Raw genomic sequence first — 24,529 nt, forward strand, 5'->3', positions numbered from 1 at the left:
GGTGGCACAGTGGTTAGCACTGCTGCCTCACAGCGCCAGAGACCTGGGTTCAATTCCCATCTCGGGCAACTGTCAGTGTGGAGTTTGCACATTCTCCCTATGTCTGTGTGGGTTTCCTCTGGGTGCTCCAGTTTCTTCCCACAGTCCAAAGATGTGCAGGTCAGGTGAATTGGCCATGCTAGGTTAGGTGAAAGGGTAAATGTAGGGGATTGGGTCTGGATTGGTTGCTGTTCGGAGGGTCGATGTGAACTTGTTGGGCCGAAGGGCCTGTTTCCTGACTGTAAGTAATCTAATCTAATTTAACCACTTACACCATAAGCTACCTATTGCCTGCAAACCATGGTCCTTCATGACTTCCATGTCAAACCGTGCCCTTTCACCCAACCCCAATGACCCACTGTAACCCCTATTCAAAAGGTGCCCCTCAATCTACCCCACCCTGGCCTTTATAACCCATGTGCCAACTTATGGCCTTCTACCCTCAACATGACTCTTTATAGTCTCCATGTCCCTCTAACCACCATTGTAGACCTTTGTGACCCAAATCCAATTATTATCCCTTTGTACATAACCCCAAATCCCAGTGCTCCTAAATAACTCAATGCCCTTCATGATTTTATAAATCCCTATCATGTCACCCCTCAGCTCCTAGTCAGCCTCTCTCCATTGCTGAAACCTTCCAATCCTGGCAACATCCTTGTAAATCTTTTCTGAATTCTTTCAGCGTTAACAAAATCTTTCCTATAGCAGGGAGATTGGAATTGCTAAACTGTTCCATCCAATGTCCAAACAATTGCAACATAACACCCCAATTCCTGTATTTGATGCATTGATCATTGAAGGCAAGCATATCAAACACCTTCTTCACTCTCCTATATATCAACAAATCCACTTTCAAGGAACTATGAACCTGCACTCCAGGGTCACTTTGTTCAGCAACACTCCCTAGGACCTTACCATTAAGTGCATAGGTTCTCCCCTGATTTGCCTTTCCAAAATGCAACACTTCACATCTAAATTAAACTCCATCTGCCACCCCTCAGCCCAATGGTCCATCCGATCAACCTGATGTAACTTTCTTTGCTGTCCACTACACCACCAATTTTGGTGTCATCTGCAAACTTACTTAACCACATCTCCTATATTCACATCCAAATCATTGGTATAGATAACAAAAAGCAGTGGACCCAGCACCAATCCATGCGGCACGCCGAAAAGCAACCCTTCACCACTACTCTCTGTCTCCTACCTTCAAGCCAGCTACCAACTCAGATACATGTAAAAGATCCCTAGCTGCAATGCTGCTACCAACTTATGAAATTCTTAATAATTGCACCTACATAGTATTGTTAGAAAATTCCTTGATGTTATCAATTGAGTAAGTACAAGAATCGTACAATCCCTACAGTGTGGAAGTAGACCATTTGGCTTATTAAGTCCACACCAACCCGCATCACATGCAGATCCACCCCACTACTCTATTCCATAACCCTGCATTTCCCATGGCTAACCCACCTAGCCTCTACATCCCTGGGCACTATGGGCAATTTAGTGTGACCAATCCACCGAACCCGCACACCTTTGAACTGCAGGAGGAAACTGGACCACCCAGAGGAAACCAACGCAGACACAGGGGGACTGTGCAAACTCCCCACAGGCAGTTGCCCAAGGCTGGAATCGAACCCATGTCCCTAGCACTGTGAGGCAGCAGTGCTAACCACTGTGCCACCCAAAAGGGAACAAAAACAACTTTCCTTTCAAATAAATATCAGTGCTGCACATTCTTGAGGTCTAAGAGTTGGGGAGGAAGCAAGAGAGTGAAGATGTTTTTGAAAGAGTGTGAGACAGATTGGAACCAAAGTAGTTTGGTAGAGTAAAGGTACAGAGCAGCCATATTCTGAATGCTGGCTCTAGCTTGATGGCCTGAATGGCCTCCTGTTTTGTTACTGAGAAAAGGTGAGGCTTTTTGTCGTGTCACAAGCCCCTCCACTACCAGTTTCACTGTGGAGACTAAATTGGCAGTACTAATTTCATGGGGGAGAAAGTGAGGACTGCAGATGCTGGAGATCAGAGTCAAAATGTGTGTTGCTGGAAAAGCACAGCTGGTCAGGCAACATCCGAGGAGCAGGAGAGTCAATATTTTGAGCAAAAGCTCTGAAGAAGAGCTTATACCCAAAACGTTAGTCTCCTGCTCCTCGGATGCTGCCTGACTGGCTGTGCTTTTCCAGCACTACACTAATTTCATTTTCTGTAGAGAAAATAAAGCTGATTTTGTGTGGGATTTGCATAAGGCTGGCCCTGTGAGCACATGGAACGGTGGGAACCCAGGAGTTTGATTTGACACTTGCATGACACTGAATGTGATATTGCAGCACTGGAATTTATTTGGAACAAAGGTAGTGTCTAAATGCTAACAGTGAAATGAATTTGCTCCTTTCAAATACTCGAGCAGAATTCCAACAGTCTCACAGTTTCATAAAACAATGAACTGATAAATGGAAAAACTTCCAAATCAATTTGATTTGCTGGTGTCTGCTGAGAAATTAAAATAAAACATTCAGACGTTTGGATGGAAATTATGTTTCATGAAATGTCCGAACTGTTTTAAGCAGCAGGATTGAGAATAGTTAGAAAATGATTGAACTGTGGAAATGTGCTCTTAAGGAGAGTTGAGCTATCTTGCTGGTTGATGTCATGCCAAGTACGAAGATTTTGGTTATTGAGGTCATCATTTCAGCTGCAGGACATCTCTGCAGGAGTTCCTCAGGGTAGATATTTTCTAATCAACTTGTTCAGAGATGTTATTACACACCTCTGGAGCAGGTGAGCTCAGCACAGACCTCTTGGTTCAGCAATAGAGACACTACCACTGTGACACCAGAGCCTCACTGTCCGCAAGGTTGTGTTCTTGGCTTAGTCATCAGTTCCTTCAACAATGATCCGTCTTCCATAAGGTGAGAAGTCGGGATGCTTGCTTATGACTGCACAACATTTACTACTCTTCACATACTAAAGCTGTCCATGTCCATACGCAGCAAGACCTGGCTTGAAGTGATTTGCAATGAGCAACAGGAACATCACGTAAGTGTGAGGCAATTACCATTTCCAACAAGGCAGAATCTAATCATAGGCATTTGACATTCAGTGGCATTACCATTACTGAATTCCCCACTATCAGTGTTCTGGGAGATTAACATTGCCGAGAAGCTGAACTGGATCAACCATATAAATATCCTGGCCACAAGAGCAATTCAGAGGTCAGGAATTCTGCAGGGAATAGATCTCCACCTGTCAGAAGTATAATGGAATGCTCTCCACTTGCCTGAATTCCAAGATCACACAATAAGGTTAACACCATCCAGGACAGAGCAGCCTGTTTGATTGATGCCACATTCAAGCTTCAATTCCTGCATCACTGACACACAGTGAAAACAGTGGGTACCATCTACAAGCTGCTCCCTTCGACATCATTTTCCAACCGTGTGACCTCCACCACCTTGAAGGATGAGCAAGGCAGATGTGTGGAAGTACCACTACGTTAAAGGTTCTGTATAAATGCAAGTTGTTGTTGATACAGTCATAGCTCACTCATCCTCAAAATTGCAAAATTTGATTGCACCCAGATAAAGCTGATGCCTTGGCACAAGGTCCAAATGTGTGAGGCATGCAGGACTCACAGTCCATCCTATAAACAATACAGATAGAGATGGACAGCATGGAAATACACCCTTCAATCCAACTGGTCAATGCAGACCAGATATCCCAACCTAATCTAGTCCCATTTGCCAGCACTTGGCCCATATCCCTCGAAACCCTTCCTATTCATATACCCATCCAGATTGCTTTTTAAATATTGTAATTGCACCAGCCTCCATCATTTCCTCTAGCAGTTCATTCCATACATGTACCAACCCCGGCATGAAAAAGTTGCCCCTTAGGTCCCTTTTAAATAGTTCCCCTCTCACCCAAAACCTGTGCCTCTAGTTTTGGACTCCCCCATCCCAGGGAAAAGCCCTGTCTATTTACCCTGTCCATGCCCCTTATGATTTTTGTAAATCTTGATAAGGTCACTTCAAGAGAAGAGAATTCTTAGACATTCTAACATTTAAGTTGCAAAACCTCTACGATTACTGACTTGAAGACCACAGAGCACTGAGGGTTATTGGATTGGAAGAAGTTAGAGTTGAGGAGAGGGTAGCCCGTGAAAGTCAATTTAAAATTAGAAGTAAGGATGAGAATTCTAAAATGGAGGCCCTTCTTGACAGGATGCTCGTGAGAACAAAGGGATGATAAGTTAAACTGTGTTTAAACCTAAGTGTCCATGACATTTTTAAGGTTGACAACAGCCCCTTTGACCTTGGATGTGCTATTATGTTGGGACACCAGACTTTGAGGCAGGAAAGTAGGAAATGCTAACCTGGCTGGGCCGTGCACCCCCTGGTGGATAGTTTTTGCATTGTGTTGCAAAGAATCTCAGGAGCAATTCTGCTGAAGCAAGTATTGCGAGCTGGGTATTGGAGGTTTGGAACCCAGGTTGTGGGAGAGTTAGGGTCGATGGGGTGAATGCACAATTAAAATTAGCAATTTAATCCATGTTCTGAAATTGTAATTTGCTCTATTTACAACTGTCTCCCCACCCCAAAGTGGACACACACCTGCTGCTTCTGACTATCAGCTGCTTGAGATCGCCAGAAGGCTAGAAATGTACGGGATTCGGCAACATTGTGCAAAGGACAGAGAGGGTACAAAGATCAACCTGTCTGTGTCTCATGCCGGGATCATCGTTTTCCAGGTAATAGTTGTTAAAGCACAAAGCTAACAAAACGTGGCTTGGGCCACTTTATTTTGTCTTCGTCAGAATTAAACTGCCCTCTTCATGTTTCTGATGCAGGGTAACAACAAAATCAACTCATTCAATTGGGCCAAGGTTCGCAAGCTGAGCTTTAAGAGGAAACGCTTCCTGATAAAGTTTCGCCCGGAAATGAATGTGAGTGTGTTCTTCCCCAAAGGCCTTGTTGCTCCTTTCTGCTTTGCTACCTGATTTGTGTGTTGAGTAAGTGTGAGCTGATGCTTTGTGTTTCTGGCTTGTTGTTGCAGTCCTGTCAGGACACCTTGGAGTTTTCCATGGCCAGTCGTGATTCCTGCAAGGCGTTCTGGAAGATTTGCGTTGAATATCATGCCTTCTTCCGACTGTTTGAAGAACCCAAACCAAAACCCAAGCCCATTCTGTTCAGTCGAGGGTCCTCATTCAGATTTAGGTAAGCGTATTCTACCTTCGTCCAGATCCTCCATGTCATTTTAATTTATGTAAAACCTTTGTTCTGTTAAACAGATTTTCTTCTGCTGAGACATCCAGCTGTTTTTCCTTTTATGGACTGTGCCACATGCCATTCCCATTGTGTTTCAGTTGGTAACGTTCCCACCTCAGGGTCTCCTTGTTCAAATCCTGCTCCTGGACTTCAACACAAAACCTGGGACAGACACTTGAGTGCAGTATTTAGGGAGTGCCGCACTGTTAGATCTTTTGGATGAGGTGTTAGAAGCCAGGGTCCATCTGCCCTCTCAGATAAACGTAAAAGATCCCACATCATTATTTCAAAGAAGGGCACGTAGTTATAAAGGAATAAGTTTTGAAAAGTTCAGCACGACAGACGTCTTGGTAGAAAATTAGAGAAATAAAGTTGAAATGTCAAACATTACACTCCTTTCTTGAGCTAAGGGCCTGCAGATAGCTCCAAATTGGGCTTCCCCAGGAGGAGCTACACCCTCCTGCACTGGGCACACTTTCACCTGTTCTGGGCTAAGACCCACCATTCCCTCGCCATCCTTTACTGCCAGCCACTGACCACTGTCCGGCCGCTGCCAACATCCTACACCAGTGACCACCCCCTTGCCATTCTTCACCACTGCCCGCTGTCCGACCCCTCACCATCCTTCACTACTGATCACTGTCCGGCCGCTGCCACCACCCGGGTACACATTGGCTCTCAGCCACTGTCCCAGTCTGTCTCCATTCCAGGCCAACACTGGGCCTACTCTCCTCCACACAGGCCTCACTTGAGTTCCAGGGTCACAGGAAGAATACAATCTTGCGAGTAAGCTTTTTCTTTATTCCAGTGGAAGAACTCAGAAGCAGCTCCTGGATTATGTTAAAGAAGGAGGATACAAAAAGACGCAGTTTGAAAGGTAAATATGTTTTTATCTATTCTACCATTGTTCCTTTCACTCATGTGCCCATATCCTGTCAGGACCAGCAAAGTCAGGACAAAAGATCAGTGAAACTAGTTGAAATAATTTGCTGTTGCCAAAAGAAAAATACTGCAGATACTGCAAGATATCGGGCAGCAACTAAGGTGTGAGAAAAACTGAATTAAAATCTTGGGTATCAATCAAAGTTAAGCAGTGATTTTCTCCTCTTTGTATCTTACTGGTACTTTCTGAGACCTCTGCCTTTCCTAATCCCTGCAGTCTCCCAGTGATACCTAATGCTTTTAGGTGCCGAGGCTGTAGAATTCAACTCTGAAATTACCTCCCCAATTCTCTCCATTTCTCTCTCTCCTCCTTTACAGATACTCCATAGCACTACCTGTCTGGCCAAGTCTTTAGTCTTCTAATGTCTGTCATTTATAGAGTCATAGAGATGTATAGCACAGAAACAGACCCTTCATTCCAACTCGCCCATGTCGACCAGATATCCCAACCCAATCTAGTCCCACCTGCCAGCACCCGGCCTCTATCCCTCCAAACCCTTCCTATTCATATACCTATCCAAATGCCTCTTAAATGTTGCAATTGTACCAGCCTCCACCACTTCCTCTGGCGGCTCATTCCATACCTGTACCACCCTCTGTGTGAAAATGTTGCCCCTTAGGTAAATTTTATATCTTTCCCCTCTCACCCTAAACCTATGCCCGCTCATTCTGGACTCTCCCACCCCAGGGTAAAGTCTTTGTCCATTTACCCTATCCATGCCCCTCATGATTTTATACACCTCTGTGAAGTCACCCCTCAGCCTCCGACACTCCAGGGAAAATAGCCCCAGCCTGTTCAGCCTCTCCCTATAGCTCAAATCCTCCAACCCTGGCAATATCCTTGTAAATCTTTTCTGAACCCTTTCAAGTTTCACAACATCTTTCCGATAGGAAGGAGACCAGAATTGCACGCAATATTTCAAAAGTGGCCTAACCAACGTCCTGTACAGCTGCAACATGATCTCCCAACACCTATACTCAATACTCTGACCAATAAAAGAAAGCATATCAAATGCCTTCTTCACTATCCTATCTACGTGCGACTCTACTTTCAAGGAGCTATGAACCTGCACTCCAAGGTCTCTTTGTTCAGCAACACTCCCTTGGACCTTACCAGTAAGTATATAAGTCCTGCTAAGATTTGCTTTCCCAAAATACAACATCTCGCAATAATCTAAATTAAACTCCATCTGCCACTCCTCAGCCCATTGGCCCATCTGGTCAAGATTCCATTGCAATCTGAGGTAACCCTCTTCGCTGCCCACTACACCTCCAATTTTGGTGTCATCTGCAAACTTACTAACTATGTCTTCTATGTTTGTATCCAAATCATTTATATAAATGACGAAAAGTAGTGAACCCAGCACCAATCCTTGTGGCACTCCACTGGTCACAGGCCTCTAGTCTGAAAAACAACCCTCCACCACCACCCTCTCTCTTCTACCTTCGAGCCAGTTCTGTATCCAAATGGGTAATTCTCCCTGTATTCCATGAGATCTAACCTTGCTAACCAATCTCCCAAAGGGAACCTTGTCGAACGTCTTACTGAAGTCCATATAGATCACGCCGACTGCCTTGCCCTCATAAGTCCTCTTTGTTACTTCTTCAAAAGCTCAATCAGGTTCCTGAGACATGATTTCCCACGCACAAAGCCATGTCAACTATACCTAATCAGTTCTTGCTTTTCTAAATACATGTGAATCCTGTCCCTCAGGATTCCCTCCAACAACTTGCCCATCATTGACGTCAGGCTCACTGGTCTATAGTTCCCTGGCTTATCTGTCCCACCTTTTTTAAATAATGGTACCACGTTAGCCAAGCTCCAGTCTTCTGGCACCTCACCTGTGACTATCAATGATACAAATATCACAGCAAGAGGCCCCAGGAAACTCTTCCCTCGCTTTCCACAGAGTTCTAGGGTAAGACCTGATCAGGTCCTGGGGATTTATCCACCTTTATACATTTCAAGACATCCAGCACTTCCTCCTCTGTATGATTCTCCTTAACTCTATTTGCCAAAGATATCTCATGTCCCCTTTTTGCCCTCCTGATTTCCCTCTTAAGTATACTGCTACTGCCTTTATACTCTTCTAAGGATTCATTTGATCTCTCCTGTCTATACCTGACATATGCTTCCTTGTTTTTCTTAACCAAACCCTCAATTTCTTTAGTCATCCAGCATTCCCTATACCTACCAGCCTTTCCTTTCACCCTCACGTGGATATACTATCTCTGGACTCTTGTTATCTCATTTCTAAAGACTTCCAATTTTCCAGCTGTCCTTTTACCTGTGAACATCTGCCCCCAATCAGCTTTTGAAAGTTCTTAGGTAAAAATAATGACTGCAGATGCTGGAAACCAGATTCTGGATTAGTGGTGTTGGAAGAGCACAGCAGTTCAGGCAGCATCCGATTTTACTGCTCCTCGGATGCTGCCTGAACTGCTGTGCTCTTCCAGCACCACTAATCCAGAATTTTGAAAGTTCTTGCCTAATACTGTCAAAATTAGTCTTATTCCAAACTGGAACTTCAACTGTTAGATCTGGTCTATCCTTTTCCATCACTATTTTAAAACTAGTAGAATTATGGTCCCTGGCCCCAAAGTGCTCCCCCACTGACACCTCAGTCACCTGCCCTGCCTTATTTCCCAAGAGTAGGTCAGGTTTTGCACCTTCTCTAATAGGTACATCCACATACTGAATCAGAAAATTTTCTTGTACACACTTAACAAATTCCTCTCCATCTAAACCCTTAACACTATGGCAGTCCCAGTCTATGTTTGGAAAGTTAAAATCCCCTACCATTACCACCCTATTAATTTTACAGATAACTGAAATCTCCTTACAAATTTGTTTCTCAATTTTCTGCTGACTAGTAAGGAGTCTATAATATAATCCCAATAAGGTGATCATCTCTTTCTTATTTCTCAGTTCCACCCAAATAACTTCCCTGGATGTATTTCCAGGAATATCATCCCTCAGTACAGCTGTAATGCTATCCTTAATCAAAAATGCCACTCCCCCTCCTCTCTTGCCTCCCTTTCTATCCTTCCTGCAGCATTTGTATCCTGAAACATTAAGCTGCCAGTCCTGTCCATCACTGAGCCATGTTTCTGTTATTGCTATGATATCCCAGTCCCATGTTCCTAACAATCAATGATGGGATATGGGGAATCAATGGCAAATGGATTTGAGGCAGAAGATCAGCCATGATCTTACTGAATATTGAAAAAGGCTATGGTGGCCGAATATTTCCAATTTCTTATATCCTTAATGTTCATTAAAATACTGAGGGAAAGAGACCAGTTGTGCTACTGACACAGGACTGTACCCATCTCTGTTTTTCCCTTCTCTTCTCTTTTGCTCTTCCTTAATCTTAATCTATGTTCCTTTCTCCTCTCATCTGTTTATTGATGTCCAGTTGTCCCTTATCTCTCTGTTACTCCACTGCTCAACCACAGGAATGCCAGCAGCGCATGGACGCACAGGAATCTCTCAAACCGAGACTTACGTTGCAGGGAGTGGTGATTTTTTGCACAAGGCTTTATGCGTTGAAGTTTACGCCTGTCACCAAGACATATTTCTGGGGTGTGTGTGGAAGTGAGTCACTATTCAGATTAATCATTGTCACTAATACTGCTGCATACTCATCTTATCCTTTATTTCATTTTCAGGAAACATAGTAAAATGCGATCCATCCAAAGTTTGCCTGAACATTCGTCACTGGTGCCAAAACAAGTCAGTAAATCAAGAGTATTGTCTACAAGAGATGTTTGTTGCAGTGGAGAACTATTTTTAAAAAGAACTTCCATTGAGCTACTCAAATGTTCATGTCATAATTGGAGGAATGGGCTGTGATTATGGGATGGTCAGTTCTGACACAAAACGTGGAGCAATCTAGCAGACAAATAACAATCTGATTTTAACATCGTCACTTGAAAAGCATGTAAAATATGGAGAACTATGTTTACATTGGCAGAAGAGTTAGTAGCCAGATTTAAGATAATTGGCACAAAGGCCGAGAGACTTTATGATTAGAAATGTACTGCCTGCAAGGACAGGGTGGAAGCAGATTCACTCGTAACTTCCAAAGGGCATTGGATAAATACTTGAAATGGAAGAAATTACAGAGCTGTGGTGGAAAGAGAGTGAAACTAATTCGAAAGCCCTTTCAAAGAGTCAGCACAAAGGGACAAGTGGCTTCCTATTCAGTGTTTTCTGCCTGTAACCTTTGAGCTTTGCTTATTTGTGTGAAGTGATAAATCACTCGTAGCTCTTGTCAAAAAAAAATCTTGTGTGCAATGTTTGAAAATATCAAACTTACTTTGGTTTTTTTGAGAATGTAGGAAGAGTCCCATAAATCTAGCTATCCTAAAAATGGCAGTATCCAAAAATTGGACGTGTTAAAGTTTTTCCATGCCTCAATTTTAATTGAATGAAAAAAAAACTTGCCTGAACAATTCTGCTAGGCACTACATTAATGCAGAGTGGTTCCACACTAGTTGCTGGCTCCAATGCTTTACCCACCAGTCTGTCTCATACTTGAAGAGACCCTTGACCTCACTCCATGTGCCTCAACCTGAATTGCCCACAGCCAGAACCATAGAATCCCTACAGTGTGGAAGCATGCCTTTTGGCCCACCAAGTCCACACTGACCATCTAAAGAGTATTCCACCCACACCCATCCCCCTACCCAATCCCTGTAACCTGCATTTCCCATGGCTAATCAACCCAGCCTGTACAGTCCCAGACACAATGGTCAATTTAACATGGCCAATCCACCTAACCTGCAAATCTGTGTACTGTGGGAGGAAACTGGAGCACCCGGAGGAAACCCACGCAGACACAGGGAGAATGTGCAAACTCCACACAGACAGTTGCCTGAGAAATCAAACGCAGATCCCTGGCGCTGTGAGGCAACAGTGCTAACCACTGAGGTGTCGTGCCGCCACATGACCCAAAGTCTGTAAATGTCCACAATTTCAGTCCCGAGGGGGCTAGATTTGATGTACTAAACCTGTGCCAAATGATTTTTTTTTCCCTGGAAAGTTTGCTCAGAGAGTTTTATTTATTGATTACACTAGAGTCATAGAGATGTACATCACGGAAACAGACCCTTCGGTCCGACCCGTCCATGCTGATCAGATATCCCAACTCAATCTAGTCCCACCTGCCAGTACCCGGCCCGTATACCTCCAAACCCTTCCTATTCATATACTAACCTATATGGAACTGGATCTCGCATCCATCTTCCAGTTCAATCTCCGGCCAATGCTGACTATAAGCTTTATAAATGTGAGTTAGGGGGAGTGAGGTGGAGAAAAACAATCAAGTACCCATCACTAGCCATGTGGCCCCTTATAGTGGGAGTACCGGGGGCGAGGTCAACAATCCCTTGCATTTGTGTAGTGTCTTTAATGCTGAGGTACTTCAGAGGAGCATACTCAGATAAACATTGAGACTGAGCCTGATACAAAGGTATTAGGACAGGTCAAAGAAATATGTTTGAAAGAGCATTTAGATTTGGTGAAAGAGGTCGAGGAGTTTTGGGGTGGAATTCTAGAGCTTAGACCCAAAGCTGTGTAAGGCAGGTCTTCCCATGGTGGAGCTGAGCCAGAGGTCAAAATTGAAGGAGGGAAGTGATTTTGGAGGTCTGACTGCATGGAGGAGGTGAAGAAAAGGGCAATGCCAAAGAAACATTTGAAAATAAGGATGAGCATCTTAAAGTTGGGGCATTGCCAAACTGGGAACCCATGTATGTCAAGGAGCACAGGGTTGAAGGTGGCTAAGACTTGGTACAAAATAGGGCATAGGCAGCAGAATTTGGGCCAAGGTGAAATTTAGAATGTGCACTGAGAGAGTAGGCAGTGGAGCATTGGAATTATCATGACTGAAGGTAACAAAGATAGTAACGAGGGTTTCAGTGTCAAATGAACCGAGGTAGGAACAGAGACAGGTGGTGTTATGAAGGTAAAAGCTGGTGGTAGTGATCACAGTGCTACATGTTTGGTAGCTTACTTCAGGGTGCAGTAGGATGCCAGTGTTGTAAAGTGCCTGTTTTAGAGAACCGTTGGAGGATAATGGAGGAAGAGCAGGTAGTTTAATTGAATATTGTGAATTGATCTGCTACTCAGATGAAAGTTTCTGTCAGTGAGATGGAAAGTTTCTGAATTGAGTTCAAATCCATACGAGATGTCTTTGGGTAGACTCAAGATCATTGTGTATTGCTGACATTGAAGAGTTATAAAAGCCAACAGACTTTGCAAAAAACATTAAGACTAAGTAATCCTTAGACAGCAAGGATCTTGCATGAGTCAGGAGTGTGGTGCAGGTCAGGCAGCATCCGAAGAGCAGGAGAATCAATGTTTCGGGCATAAACCCTTCATTAGGAGCACAGGGTTGACAGATGTAGGGGGTTTATGTCCGAAACATCAATTCTCCTGCTCCTCAGATGCTGCCTGACATGCTGTGTTTTCCAGCACCACACTCTCCGACCCAGATCTCCAGCATCTGTAGTCCTCACTTTCTCCTAAGGATCTCACATGAGACAGAATGAGGTACTGAAACATACTTTACATTCCTTAGCAAGTGTTCATCGCTTCTCAGGATTAGGGGCAGATCATTTCCAACTGAGATGTGGAATTATTTCATCAGAGGCCTTTGAATTTTTGAAACTCTAACCACAGAGGATGATGGATACTCCATTGTTAAACATATTCAAGGCTGGAGGGATGGAGAGATATTGGTTTCCAGGGAATGCTGGGATGTGGAGAGTGAGCAGGAAAGTGGGATTGAAGCCGAAGATTAGCTGTAATTGTATTGAATAGTATCTTGATCAGATTGGCTACCTTTGTCTTGTGTTCTTTCAAAACTAGGGGGAAAGAAAACACTGAGGGTTTTGAGAGTAAGAATTGAGCTGAAGTATGTTTGCCGATTACTCGTTTCCCAAGATGTCTCTTGTCTTTTCAGAGCGGTAGTCTTTCTTTTGGAGAGCGGTCAGCATCGACAGGAGCACCGTCTCCTAGCCAGAGGAAGGATCTGGGAATCTCCCAGACAACCGATGAGGACAGGGTAGAGCGGAAGAGTGCGTCACCATCAGGCAGCCCCAGGAGGGACAGACAGGAGGACGCCGTGAGGGACAATGTTCACCAGCCGAAGGCCCAACGAGAACACCAGAATGCAGGTCCAGCATCTCGAGCTACTTGTGGGAGCAGTTCTTCCATTCCGTACATTGACTGCAGTGATATAGATAGTGAGCATGACTTGATCAGAGGGTGGATCAACAGGTCACGGTCAAAAACAAATGACAATTATGAGGATGAGTTTAGCAGCAGTGAATATTTTGTGGAAACGGATGAAAATGTGCCTCGCCGTAGATATAGAGGCTCTCCCGATTTCCGATTTGCGGGTTCTCCACTCCATATAAGGGAAGAGTTGATGGATGAGGAATTGGCCCAGTTGTCCTTCTGCAATAAGAGGACACCCCCAATGCCCAGACACAGCTCTTTGCTTCGTGAGGTATTTCGAGGATCAGAACGTTGTAGTCCTTCAACATCTCCAATAGGTTTGTCCCCTAAGGGGTCCAGTCCCAATGTCAGTGTTAACAAGGCAGGATCCAAGAGCTCTATTATACAGAATGGCCACTGTAGGTATAGACCAGAAAATACAGATAGCCATTTACACAGCCACCGTGATTATAACAGCTATTCCCCTATTTTAAGCCCAGAACATAGACCAAGGATTTACAGCAACCGAAACAGATCAGACACTGATCCATTTATCCTTAGCCATATGGCCTCTACTCCAGTGAACCAATATAGGGCAGGTAGCCAGCGCAGACTCTGCTCACCTAGAGTGCAACATTCAGAGGGTAGGTCTGTCGCCAACAGCCTTTTCCCTACTGCGTTAACAAAGCCAAGCCCACCAATCCAGAGGCTATTCCCAGCTGGCCTTGTGGACCACGGGGCGGGGAGTCAGGTGATGGACGGTTCCACCAGCAGTGGGACAGAATCCAGCGACTCTGACTCGGAGGCAATTCAGTCACTCAGCCACCCACTGGTAATGGGGAACCCTATTGCTGTAAACTCCTCACCGTTGCCTCGAAAGACCTTTTCGTTAGGGAGCCTGCAGTTAGGGGAGGAACTGGAGGAGGACAGTTCCATTAGCTTCAGTGACCCTGATGAGAGCAGTCCAGTGAGTGAACATGGTATCATCACTTGTTAGCAATTTTTTGCAGTCTTCTGACCTTGTCCATTCTCTGATCAATGGTATGCAGCCAGTTGATTTGCAGTCCTAAAGCTATCATCACTATTTATCCAGGCATAGAGACAGTAAACACTTTTATAACATCTCAGTTTTCTCTGATTAACAGAGTGGCATCTCTAATTGTGCCAGCTGCCACTGATGAGATTGCAGTGGATTTTGACTGTCTAGTATTCATTTATAATGAAATACAACATCTTAAAATCATGGCAGGGATTAATGTTCAAAAGTCACATTGGAAGTGGATTATATGTTATTGTTTACAGAAATATTTAAGAAGGTGCAAGAAAAGTTTAAAAGAGCTGAAGCTCAACTTTTAACTATGTTTTTAAAAAAGCAGTTTAGTTAAGTTGTTAAGCCAGGGGCAAATATTGGACTGTCAAATGTTAAATCGATACAAAAAATGTAAGCTCTTGATCCCTATTGTGAGGAGCCAGGTACCAATCGTGATAAATCCATCTTTGGAATTTATAACTAGGGTGAAGCCTAGCAACAACTTAAAGTTATGGTGTTGTTTGTCACTTGCTGGTATCCACTTGTTATCCAGTAAGTGCACTGACGTGCATTGTGTAGCATTGGGCATCACCTGCAAGATTAGAAAAGCAAAATACTGCAGATGTTGGAAATCTGAAATAAAATCCGAAACATCCTGGAGAAACTCAGCAGGTGTGGCAACGCTTGTGGAGTGAGTAACAGAATTAACTCTTCCAGTCAGATGTAACTCTTCAGAACTGAAGAGTTCTGAAGAGAAGTCAGATCAGACTTGAAACGTTCCTTCTGTTTCTTTTTCCGTAGGTACTGCCAGGCAGCAACATAATGTTAGATGGGAATAACACAAATAGGCAGGACCTCCGTTATATTTTAGACTGTGAAGGGTTGATAACTGTGGGATATTCAGCTGTCAAATAATTGCCTTCATATTCCAAGTTCGAAATAAAGCTAATGATAATGGATGTTCAGTTTAATAGGAAAGCATGGTGTGTGCATAGCATTGATTGATGTTAGTCGAGAGTGTGGTGCTGGAAAAGCACAGCAGGTCAGGCAGCATCCGAGGAGCAGGAAAACCGACGTTTCAGGCAAAATGGATTGAGGTTAGTCCAGTGGCTTGTTCTTTCTGATAAACTTATTTTATGTAATTTTTGTGAAGTTAACTATTTAGAAAGGACTGAGATAGGTCTAGATTTGTACAGCAATGGTTGGAGATCCTGAAAGGATTGAAGTCTGCAATTCTGTGTACCTTTTTTTGAGTGTCTTTGCCAATATAAACATATAGGTACACACATCTTTAATAAGTGACTTGATAACTTGTGTAGCTTAATACTGTGTAGTATTTAGTGAGTGTTGAGTGAAATTGAACAATAGTTTATAAGTCTAGTTACACTAATCCTGACAGAGTTGAGTCCTGCCAAAACCATATTCCCCACTAGTATTGAAAGTAAGAGGTTCATGGAAATTTATTGAAAGCTCTTCATTTATGTTGAAAATGATTATACTCATTCTTACCTAATAGAATGATCATCGTTGCATATAATACAGGTCCCCAAACTATCTTATTGCAGGATAATCTGGAAAGCGCAGCCAATCTTGCATCAAAGAGAGGAAAATTAAAGTTCCTGATTTAAAACAAATTCCAATTCTAGAAAACATTCTGAATATAGGATTTTTAATCAAATTTAAATTTATCTTATCAAATCAGAAATATTTCTGCTTTAAAGAACTGAGTTACATTTCAAGTATTATAGAACTGGCATCTTCTGGCAGTAAGTTGTAAAATCAGTTCCATCTTGCTAAGAGACCTTAACAGGCGAGGGTGTGTCAACAGTCAGTCAAAAACCATCCTCTTCCCAATTCAACTCGACAGAAAGATTGCTAAATGCAGTGTAAAACAGATCTCCAATGCACGTCCATGATACTATTTAGGTTAATTTCATACCCGTTAACTCTGCACAGGGAACAAATTTCAGTGTCCCAGGTGTTTACAACAGAAGTATATCATACCATTCCTCTTGTAAGATAAAACAAGGAAACTATATTCTGACTGGGCCATTGGACTGGTCTCACATTAGAGAGATAACTGGTGGTGATTTAACCTGAGGGTCACCACCGTCCTTCGTGGTATCTGTGATAGCAGTCCTTCAGCTGGTGTGCAGGAATTGAACCCACATTATTGATGTGGCTCTGCATTGTTAAAAAAGCCGTCCAGCCAATTGAGCTAACCAAACCCCATTCTTTTTGTAGGATATGTGTGGACAGATTCTGGCTCCTTATGTAGGGAGGATATAATTGCAGTGGAAGCATTTTTGGGAAGATCCCCTAGGCTGATCTCTGGGACGCAGGTGTTTTGTTATGAGGGAAAGGTTGAGCAGGTTGAGTTGATGTGCATTGAAGATCTTTTGAAAACTTAAGTTTCAGACAGGGCTTGAGGTAGGTAGATGCTGAGAAGATGTTTCCCCCTTGGGGGAATCTAGACCTTGGAGCTAAAGTTTAAAGATGAGGAGTCTTCCATTTTAAGATGCAGATAAGGAGGAATTTCTTCTCTTCGCGCACCATGGAATTCTCTTCCACAGAGAGCAATGGAGGCTGGATCGTTGAATATATTCATGGCCACATTAGACAGATTTTTGATTGACGTGAATCAGAGTTAAGGGGATAGGATAGTGGAATTAAAGCCACATCCAGATCAGCCATGACCTTGTTAAATGGAGGAGCAGGCTCCTATTTATTACGTCCATTGAAATGCAAAAACAATAATTTCCCTTTAGTCCTGTGGTTCACATTTTGTAGAGGATTTATTTTAATAGAAAAAGAGATTGTTTAGTTTTGCTTGGAAACAGGTGATTTATTGCATTAAGCACCTGTGACATAGAAAGAAATTATCCTTCTTGCTTTCTTCCTCAATCCCTCACTCACTCCAATTGCCAGAACTAGATTCAGATGTGTTGCATTGCCTTGCCTGGAAATTTTGGGGAAATGTAAATGCGTAAAGTATTTATAGTCACATTCCAGGAGTGTGTGATGCAGTTGGGTGAGTCACACTGCCCATGTGCAGTGATTGGAGACTGGATAAACTGTGCAGTTACCCAGATTGTGTGTTGCAGGCTGGTGAAAAACATGAAGTGATCTTTAATGTATGAAAAACAGTTAATATTAGGACAGAGGATGTCTGCTAATTGGCGAAAGCTGGCATTTTTCATCCTACAGAAACTCATGAACTTTGACCCCCTTTGGGAGGACAGTAGTGAATACAATACTGATTCACATATGGGTTTTGTAAAAGGATGGGCATTTGTCAGCTGTTGCTCTGGTATATCATTGAGGATCAGAGATTGTATTCTATGTTTTGGCGCAGCAATGTTGCCCATTTAATGGTGATGAGGCTTCTTTTATTACTGGTTTAATACAGTGGTGATAGTTGTAATCCCATTCATACCTTGTGGTTAGCTTGGATGTATCAGATGCAGGCCAAATGTGATGATGGTCATTGCTCCCAATTTTCCCTGCTCCTTGGATACATGCCTAATTGGGTCTGGGCTTTAAACCTGACCCAAGCTTTAATCAACAGTGTGTGCGGATGTTCGATGTTTTGAGGAATCCATCAAAAGGTACAAAATTGGTTCAAAGCTGTTGGGTTGAAGAGTTTGTTTGAGAATCACATGGTGGGTTTTAAGTCAGGCAGTTGACATAGACCCATTCATCCCCCTGATGAATGAGGCTGCAATAAAAGATGCTCCTGAAACCATAGTGCAGCATCGTCAGTCACAGAACAGAGAATATTGGGAGTGAAAAGCAAACAGCAGAGTGAAAACATTAAAGGGGCACCTTTTACCAATCTCATCTATTTGTAAATTGATGTGATTGGGGCTTTCTGGGATTTAAACCTCGCCTGATTGAACTAAGTGGAGTGCTTGTTGGGATGCAGTGATCGAGTCTCCTCCCATCCTTTGGGGATTCTATCCAGTTATTTCAAAATAAAACACATTAAAATAGTGCCTTTCATGACCACAGGACATCCTAATGTGCTTTACAGCCAATAAAGGATTTCTGAGCTGTAGTCACTATTGTAAGGGAGGAAACAGCAGATATGTGCACAGTAAGATCCCACAGACAGGAATTGGATCATGACACAAGAACCTGATGTTGAGTGAGGGATAAATATTGGGAAGAATAACGTTGCTCCAACTGGTCTTCCACACAGTTTAGCTTCTCCTGCTAAGTAAAGTGAAATGTTTGCATTCTGCATGATGGGGACAGTCCTTCAAACCTGTTCTTCCATTCAATTAACCCTTCGCTAATCCATATCTTAACACAAAAGCTGCATTTAACAGGCAGACTGCATAATAAGGGTGAACTATATAAATACACTCATGCAGCATGCACCAGTTGGACCAAACCACCTTTTCTGTACATTCTATGTAATCTATTCCCTACAATCCAGCAAAATATTTTAAAGAATTTTCACTATAAACAATGTATCCATCACTTTACCAACACAAATTGTTCCACTAGGAAGAATGGGTTTTGGAATGCAGCTCCACTATAAATGAGTTTACTTTCTGAGACTATATCAAGGCCAGTCAGTTTATTGAAACCCTTTTAGCGACATTTGCAAAGTGGCAACATTTTTTTACAGCAGTTGGGCCTGTGTTGAAAGTGGTGCACAGGAGCAGTGTGTTTTTTAATACGTTAGATGGTCAGGAACAATATTTATACCATTGTGCCAAAGTTTCTCTGCAACCTCCTCCAGCTATACAATCCTCCCAAGATCTCTACGCTCCTCCAATTCTAATGTCATGTGCATCACCAAATTTTCACCACTCTATTGGTGGCCATGCATTTAACTACTTCAGTTCTAAGCTCTGAAATTCACTCGCTGAACCATTCCAATGTGCTATCTCTTGCTGTCCGTTAAACTCTTATCTCGCTGAGCAAGCTTTTGACTGTGTCAATTTTTTTTTCAGTAACAATTTTGTGAAGCACCTTCAGCTGCTTTACTGTAAGGAAGGTGCTATATAAATGCACATTGTTCTCACATGATAACCAGAACAAGGGACATGACCCTAAAATTGAGCCAGACTGTTGTCAGGAAGGACTTCTTCACCTGATGGAAATAGAAATGTGGAACTCTGTCCATTCAATAATTTGTTGAGGCTGAAAAGTCAGTTAAAAATTTCAGCAGAGTGATTGCTAAGTTAGTGCTATGCAGTGGTATTAAGGGATTTGGAACTACATGGGATAGATGGAGCTATGGTACAGATTAACCATGATCAATAGCAGAACAGATTTATATGGATAATATGGTACAGAAATTTATTGTATTGTTTTGTTTTTAAATAATTACCCTCGGACAACTGTAATCTTAATGTCCCAGAGCAGCGTTAGTGTTACAAAATGCGTCTGAATTTAAAACAGGTGGAAATCAGTTTTTATGTTTCCCACACCATTTGAAATCAGTTTGCAACTCTGTTGGTGTTCCTGTGCCAACAATTCATGGAAATAAAAACAGGTAAATTCCTAGAAACAATTAGCCACCATGAAGAGATGTTTCTAAATTAATATTGAAACTGATGTTTCTGGTGCAGGATTGCCTTACACGGAAAGACTGAAGCGACTGGGCTTGTATACCCTTGAGTTTAGAAGACTGAGAGGGGATCTGATTGAAACGTATAGGATTATGAAAGGATTGGACACTCTGGCAGGAGGAAACATATTTCCGCTGATGGGGGAGTGCCGAACCAGAGGACACAACTTAAAAATACGGGGTAGACCATTTAGGACAGAGATGAGGAGAAACGACTTCACCCAGAGAGTGGTGGCTGTGTGGAATGCTCTGCCCCAGAGGGCAGTGGAGGCCCAGTCTCTGGATTCATTTAAGAAAGAATTGGATAGAGCTCTTAAAGATAGTGGAGTCAAGGGTTATGGAGATAAGGCTGGAACAGGATACTGATTGGGAATGATCAGCCATGATCATATTGAATGGCCCTGCAGGCTCGAAGGGCTGAATGGCCTACTCCTGCATCTATTGTCTATTGTCTGTCTGTTGTCTATTGTGCATTATTTCACAACGGATTCTGAGTGATTTGCAGGTGCCCTGCACACAATAGAGCAACGTGGAATTAATACTGAATGTATTGACTATAATAATGAAACCTGCAATGGGTAAAGAATGAAGATTTCACAGCTTCCCCTGATCTTCTAGTGCAGCAGCTCATCTATGGAAAGTCAAAGGTTTTTAGGTCAACTGCAGAGCGACGACACTGATCACAAGGAAAGGTGCCCTTAAAGATCAATTGATGTTGCTTGAATTTCCTGTTTCCTAATGTAACTCCAACTCCTGCAACAAGTCAATAGGCTGTCCATGCATATGGCAGCAGGAATGTCATGAAGTAGGCTAAACAGCCAGTCACATTGAAACAGGCACATGGACAGCAAATCCTGGAAGTGAAATGCATTGATTGTCCTCCTCTTTTAAGAAAGAATATTAGAGAGCAAAACAAATAATCTATACATATGCATGGGCTTAAGGTAAAAGCTGAAATATCAACTAACGTTTGGTTTCAAAACAAAATGCCAAGAATTTGTAGATTTTTAAAATTATAATAGATAAACCTGACATTCCACAAACGATGTATTCGTCTTGCAGGGTTAGAAAGACTGATCAACAGTAATTATAAACTTAATGTTGTTAGAATACTAGGTGATGTTATGACTGTGCTTGATGGATTTTCACTAGAACATAGAAGGTTGAGGGGTGACCTGATTGAGGTTTATAAAATCATGAGGGGCCTAGATAAGGTGAATGATAAGGATTTTTTCTCTCGAGTGAGAGACTTCAAAACTAGGAGGAATATTTTTAATGTGAAAAGAAGGCAATAAGAGGCAATGTTTTTATACAATGAACTGCCAGAGAAAGTGATAGATGCAGGTACAGTTATAATGTTTAAAAGACGTTTGGATAAGTTCATGAATGGGAAGGGTTTGAGTGATATGGGCTAAGCGCAGGCAGATAGGATAGGTTTAGTTTGGGAACATGGTTTGTATGGACTGGTTGTACTGAAGGGTCTATCTTCATCCCGTATGACTCAATGACGATGACTCTATAATGTGATGGTCTTTCACTGAAACATGCTGCAGATTTGGTTTTAACACTGAAACAGAAGTTTACGCATAAGGAATTAAGATAAAATAGAGCAAACCAAGTTATATGCATATAATGCAATTTGAAATATTTCAAAATGGGGCAAGATAAAACCCATCTACCCCAACATGATCACTTTGCAATTCTCATACTACAGTGTATGAAATCCCTTCTCAGTTTGAATTGTTTCTTTCAATTTGTTGTCATAAGCCTTAATAGCCTTTTCATTTACTATTCACCCAACTGAGTTTAAACTCTCTTGGCTTTAAATAAATCTTTTAGGGCTCTAACCAAACACTTCTGGTCTGGAATTTTCGAATTAAAACCCTTACACTAACTTGACCTATTTTCTAACTGTTCTGAACTAACTCCTTTCAGGAGGAGTAACTGTTCTTATATCTGACTTCAACCAGGTCTTCTGTGAATAGAAAACAAAAGCTCCCAATCTATGGAGCTTTTCCTAAGACAAAAAAACAAGCTAATGACTTGCAATGTTTCCTCTCTCAAATTATGAAACTTTCACAATACAGACAAACTTACAATATCCCTCCAGGACAGTCCCTGTCATCTTCCATCTGATAAATACTAATTTTAAAGTCATTGCTTTAAAAAAGTTGACAAATTAATTATTAAACTCACTCATGGACATAGACCAAAGTGCAAACTCTGAAATAACTGTTATTAATAGATCGAAAGCACTCATCATTCGTCACAGTATACCAGTGAAAACATAGATATACCTCTTTAGTTGTGTGCTCTTATCTGTTCAATGATTCTTTTCATTGACTGAAGTCTGGCAGGGAGGAATGGGTGGTTGTCATCAACAGCACACCTTAGGGGAAAGTGTAGAATCACCAACAGTGATTTCTGGATTTCTGTGATTTATAGTGCTTGTGTGGTCTCCTGAAATTATTGACAATATCAGTGGAGTCATAGCATTAAAACACTGACAGTTTTGCCTTATTAGGACCTCAAACCCAGCCCTCAGCTGTTATGAGATTCTTTTGAGAGTTGCATGCAAGCCCCTTCGGTTTGTCAGATTGACTAAAGAAGGTCACCGTTCCTTGCAATCCCTTATCTGTCACCGTTTCCTGGATGATATTCCGAACATTTTGTAAAATCAAGCCATTTTCATGATCAAAGCTAAATAGAGTGCAGTAAATGTTTTCAGTTGATTTGGCACTCAGTGTGTTGGTTGTGCAGATAATCGTCCTGCTTCCTGAGAGATTTTGTTCCCCTTGGTTCACACAAAGCTGGGAGATGGACTGTCAAATCAGCTCTGCTTCTAAGCTAAGATTCAGTTTTACTGATTCTGGGCAGCAATCAAGTTTTAACAAAAAAGCAAAACATCTCTCTCTTGAGCAGTGAAAGTTGGTGTTTTCATTCTCATTCTTGTCATTTGTCATTAATGGAGATATAATATTAAAAAGGTGTGTTTCCTGAGTACTGTAAATACTGTGGTTCTGTCAGCATGTATCTTTTGAAACAGCTCCTCTTGCTCTGTCCTTGCTTTCAATGCATGTTGGGCTGTTCTTGCTCTTTTTGTAATGCTCTCCAAATGTTCTGTTTCCATAATGCAAACTGTTTGTATACACAAATGTGTGCTTTAACGCAAGTGATCCTGTTAAGGTGAAGGTGGCTTCAGAAACTGGGGCGTTTGCTGATTACCAGCAAATAGGGGGATGTGAACTGACGGAGTCCATTCAAATCATAATGCCTTTGGTAACTGTTGAAATAGAGAAACAAAGGGACTGTTCGATTTAACTATTCTTTTGTTAACAGGATCACTGCTTCAACTGGTGAGAAATCTGCTTTAAAGAGACAGTATTACTTCTGTTGACCTATATTGTGCATTGAGTTTGAAATCAGTTTAAAAGATGGATACGTCTCACATATAGCCCAGTATTGTGAACACACAAATAGGAGCAGGAGACTGCCATTCAGTCCCTTGAGTTTGTTACATAAATCAATGAGATGGTAGTTGATGTGATTGTGGCCTTAACTCAACTTTCCACTGAGCAGGCCTATCCTCAATAACCCTTGACTCCCTTTTCAACCAAATGTTTGTCTAACTCTGTCTTGAATATACTGAATAACTCACTTGTGCTTTGGGGAAGAACATTCCACAGACTGATGACCCTCTGGGAGAAAGAAAATTGTCGTTATCTCCATTCTAAATGAGAAACCTGTAATTTTTAAATTCTACCCCAGTTCTACATTCCACCATAAGAGGAAACATCCTCTCAGCATCTAACTTGTTAAGTCTTCTCAGGATCTGAAAGCTGTCTACAAGATCACCTCTCATTCTTCTAAACTCCAGTGAGCACAGGCCCAACCTATTCATCCTTTCCTCACAAGATAACTCCTTCATCCCAGGAATCAGTTGAGCGAACCTTTTCTATATAGCTTCTAATGCTGTTGTAGCCTTCCTTAAGGAAGGAATCCAAAACTGTACTTTGTACTCTGGATTCAGTCATATTAAGGCCCTGTAGACCAATGGGGTCTACTTTTCCTCCTTCCTACTTTTACACTTGGGTCCCCTCTCAAAGTACTCGTTTCATTTCTGAACATAGTATTAAGAAGTATGCATGAAAATAATTTCTGGATTGAATTTTTTGTTGGACTCAGACCCAGAGTCATCTTCACTCTACTTTTCATTTCAAGAGCAATCCCTTTACAAGTTTATTTTGCAGTCAGTGTTTGGCTTGAATTCAAGGCCACTGAGGACAGAGAGGATGAACCTAACTAATCTTATTATAAATCTTTGTCCTGATGCAAAACTTGAGGTTTGGAGCTCAAATCTAGGTTTTGCCCACCATGCCAGCTCACTGCCCCCTTGCTCTCTGCCATGCTGGGTCAGTGTTTCAGATTCATATTGGAAC

At 42.2% G+C, this 24,529-nt stretch overlaps 1 protein-coding gene across 1 annotated transcript in view; it reads left to right on the forward strand.

Moving 5' to 3' along the window:
* The window catches only part of farp1 (FERM, RhoGEF (ARHGEF) and pleckstrin domain protein 1 (chondrocyte-derived)), a 310,303-nt gene that overhangs the window by 191,889 nt on the left and 93,885 nt on the right, over positions 1-24,529 (forward strand). Inside the window, exons 8-13 of the mRNA XM_072578014.1 lie at positions 4,645-4,792; positions 4,892-4,987; positions 5,098-5,258; positions 6,118-6,186; positions 9,924-9,987; positions 13,220-13,433. Coding sequence (XP_072434115.1) covers positions 4,645-4,792; positions 4,892-4,987; positions 5,098-5,258; positions 6,118-6,186; positions 9,924-9,987; positions 13,220-13,433 — 752 coding nt within the window. The remainder of the gene's footprint in view (positions 1-4,644; positions 4,793-4,891; positions 4,988-5,097; positions 5,259-6,117; positions 6,187-9,923; positions 9,988-13,219; positions 13,434-24,529) is intronic.

The sequence above is a fragment of the Chiloscyllium punctatum genome, chromosome 9 (assembly GCF_047496795.1).
Source record: "Chiloscyllium punctatum isolate Juve2018m chromosome 9, sChiPun1.3, whole genome shotgun sequence".
NCBI classification, from domain to species: domain Eukaryota; kingdom Metazoa; phylum Chordata; class Chondrichthyes; order Orectolobiformes; family Hemiscylliidae; genus Chiloscyllium; species Chiloscyllium punctatum.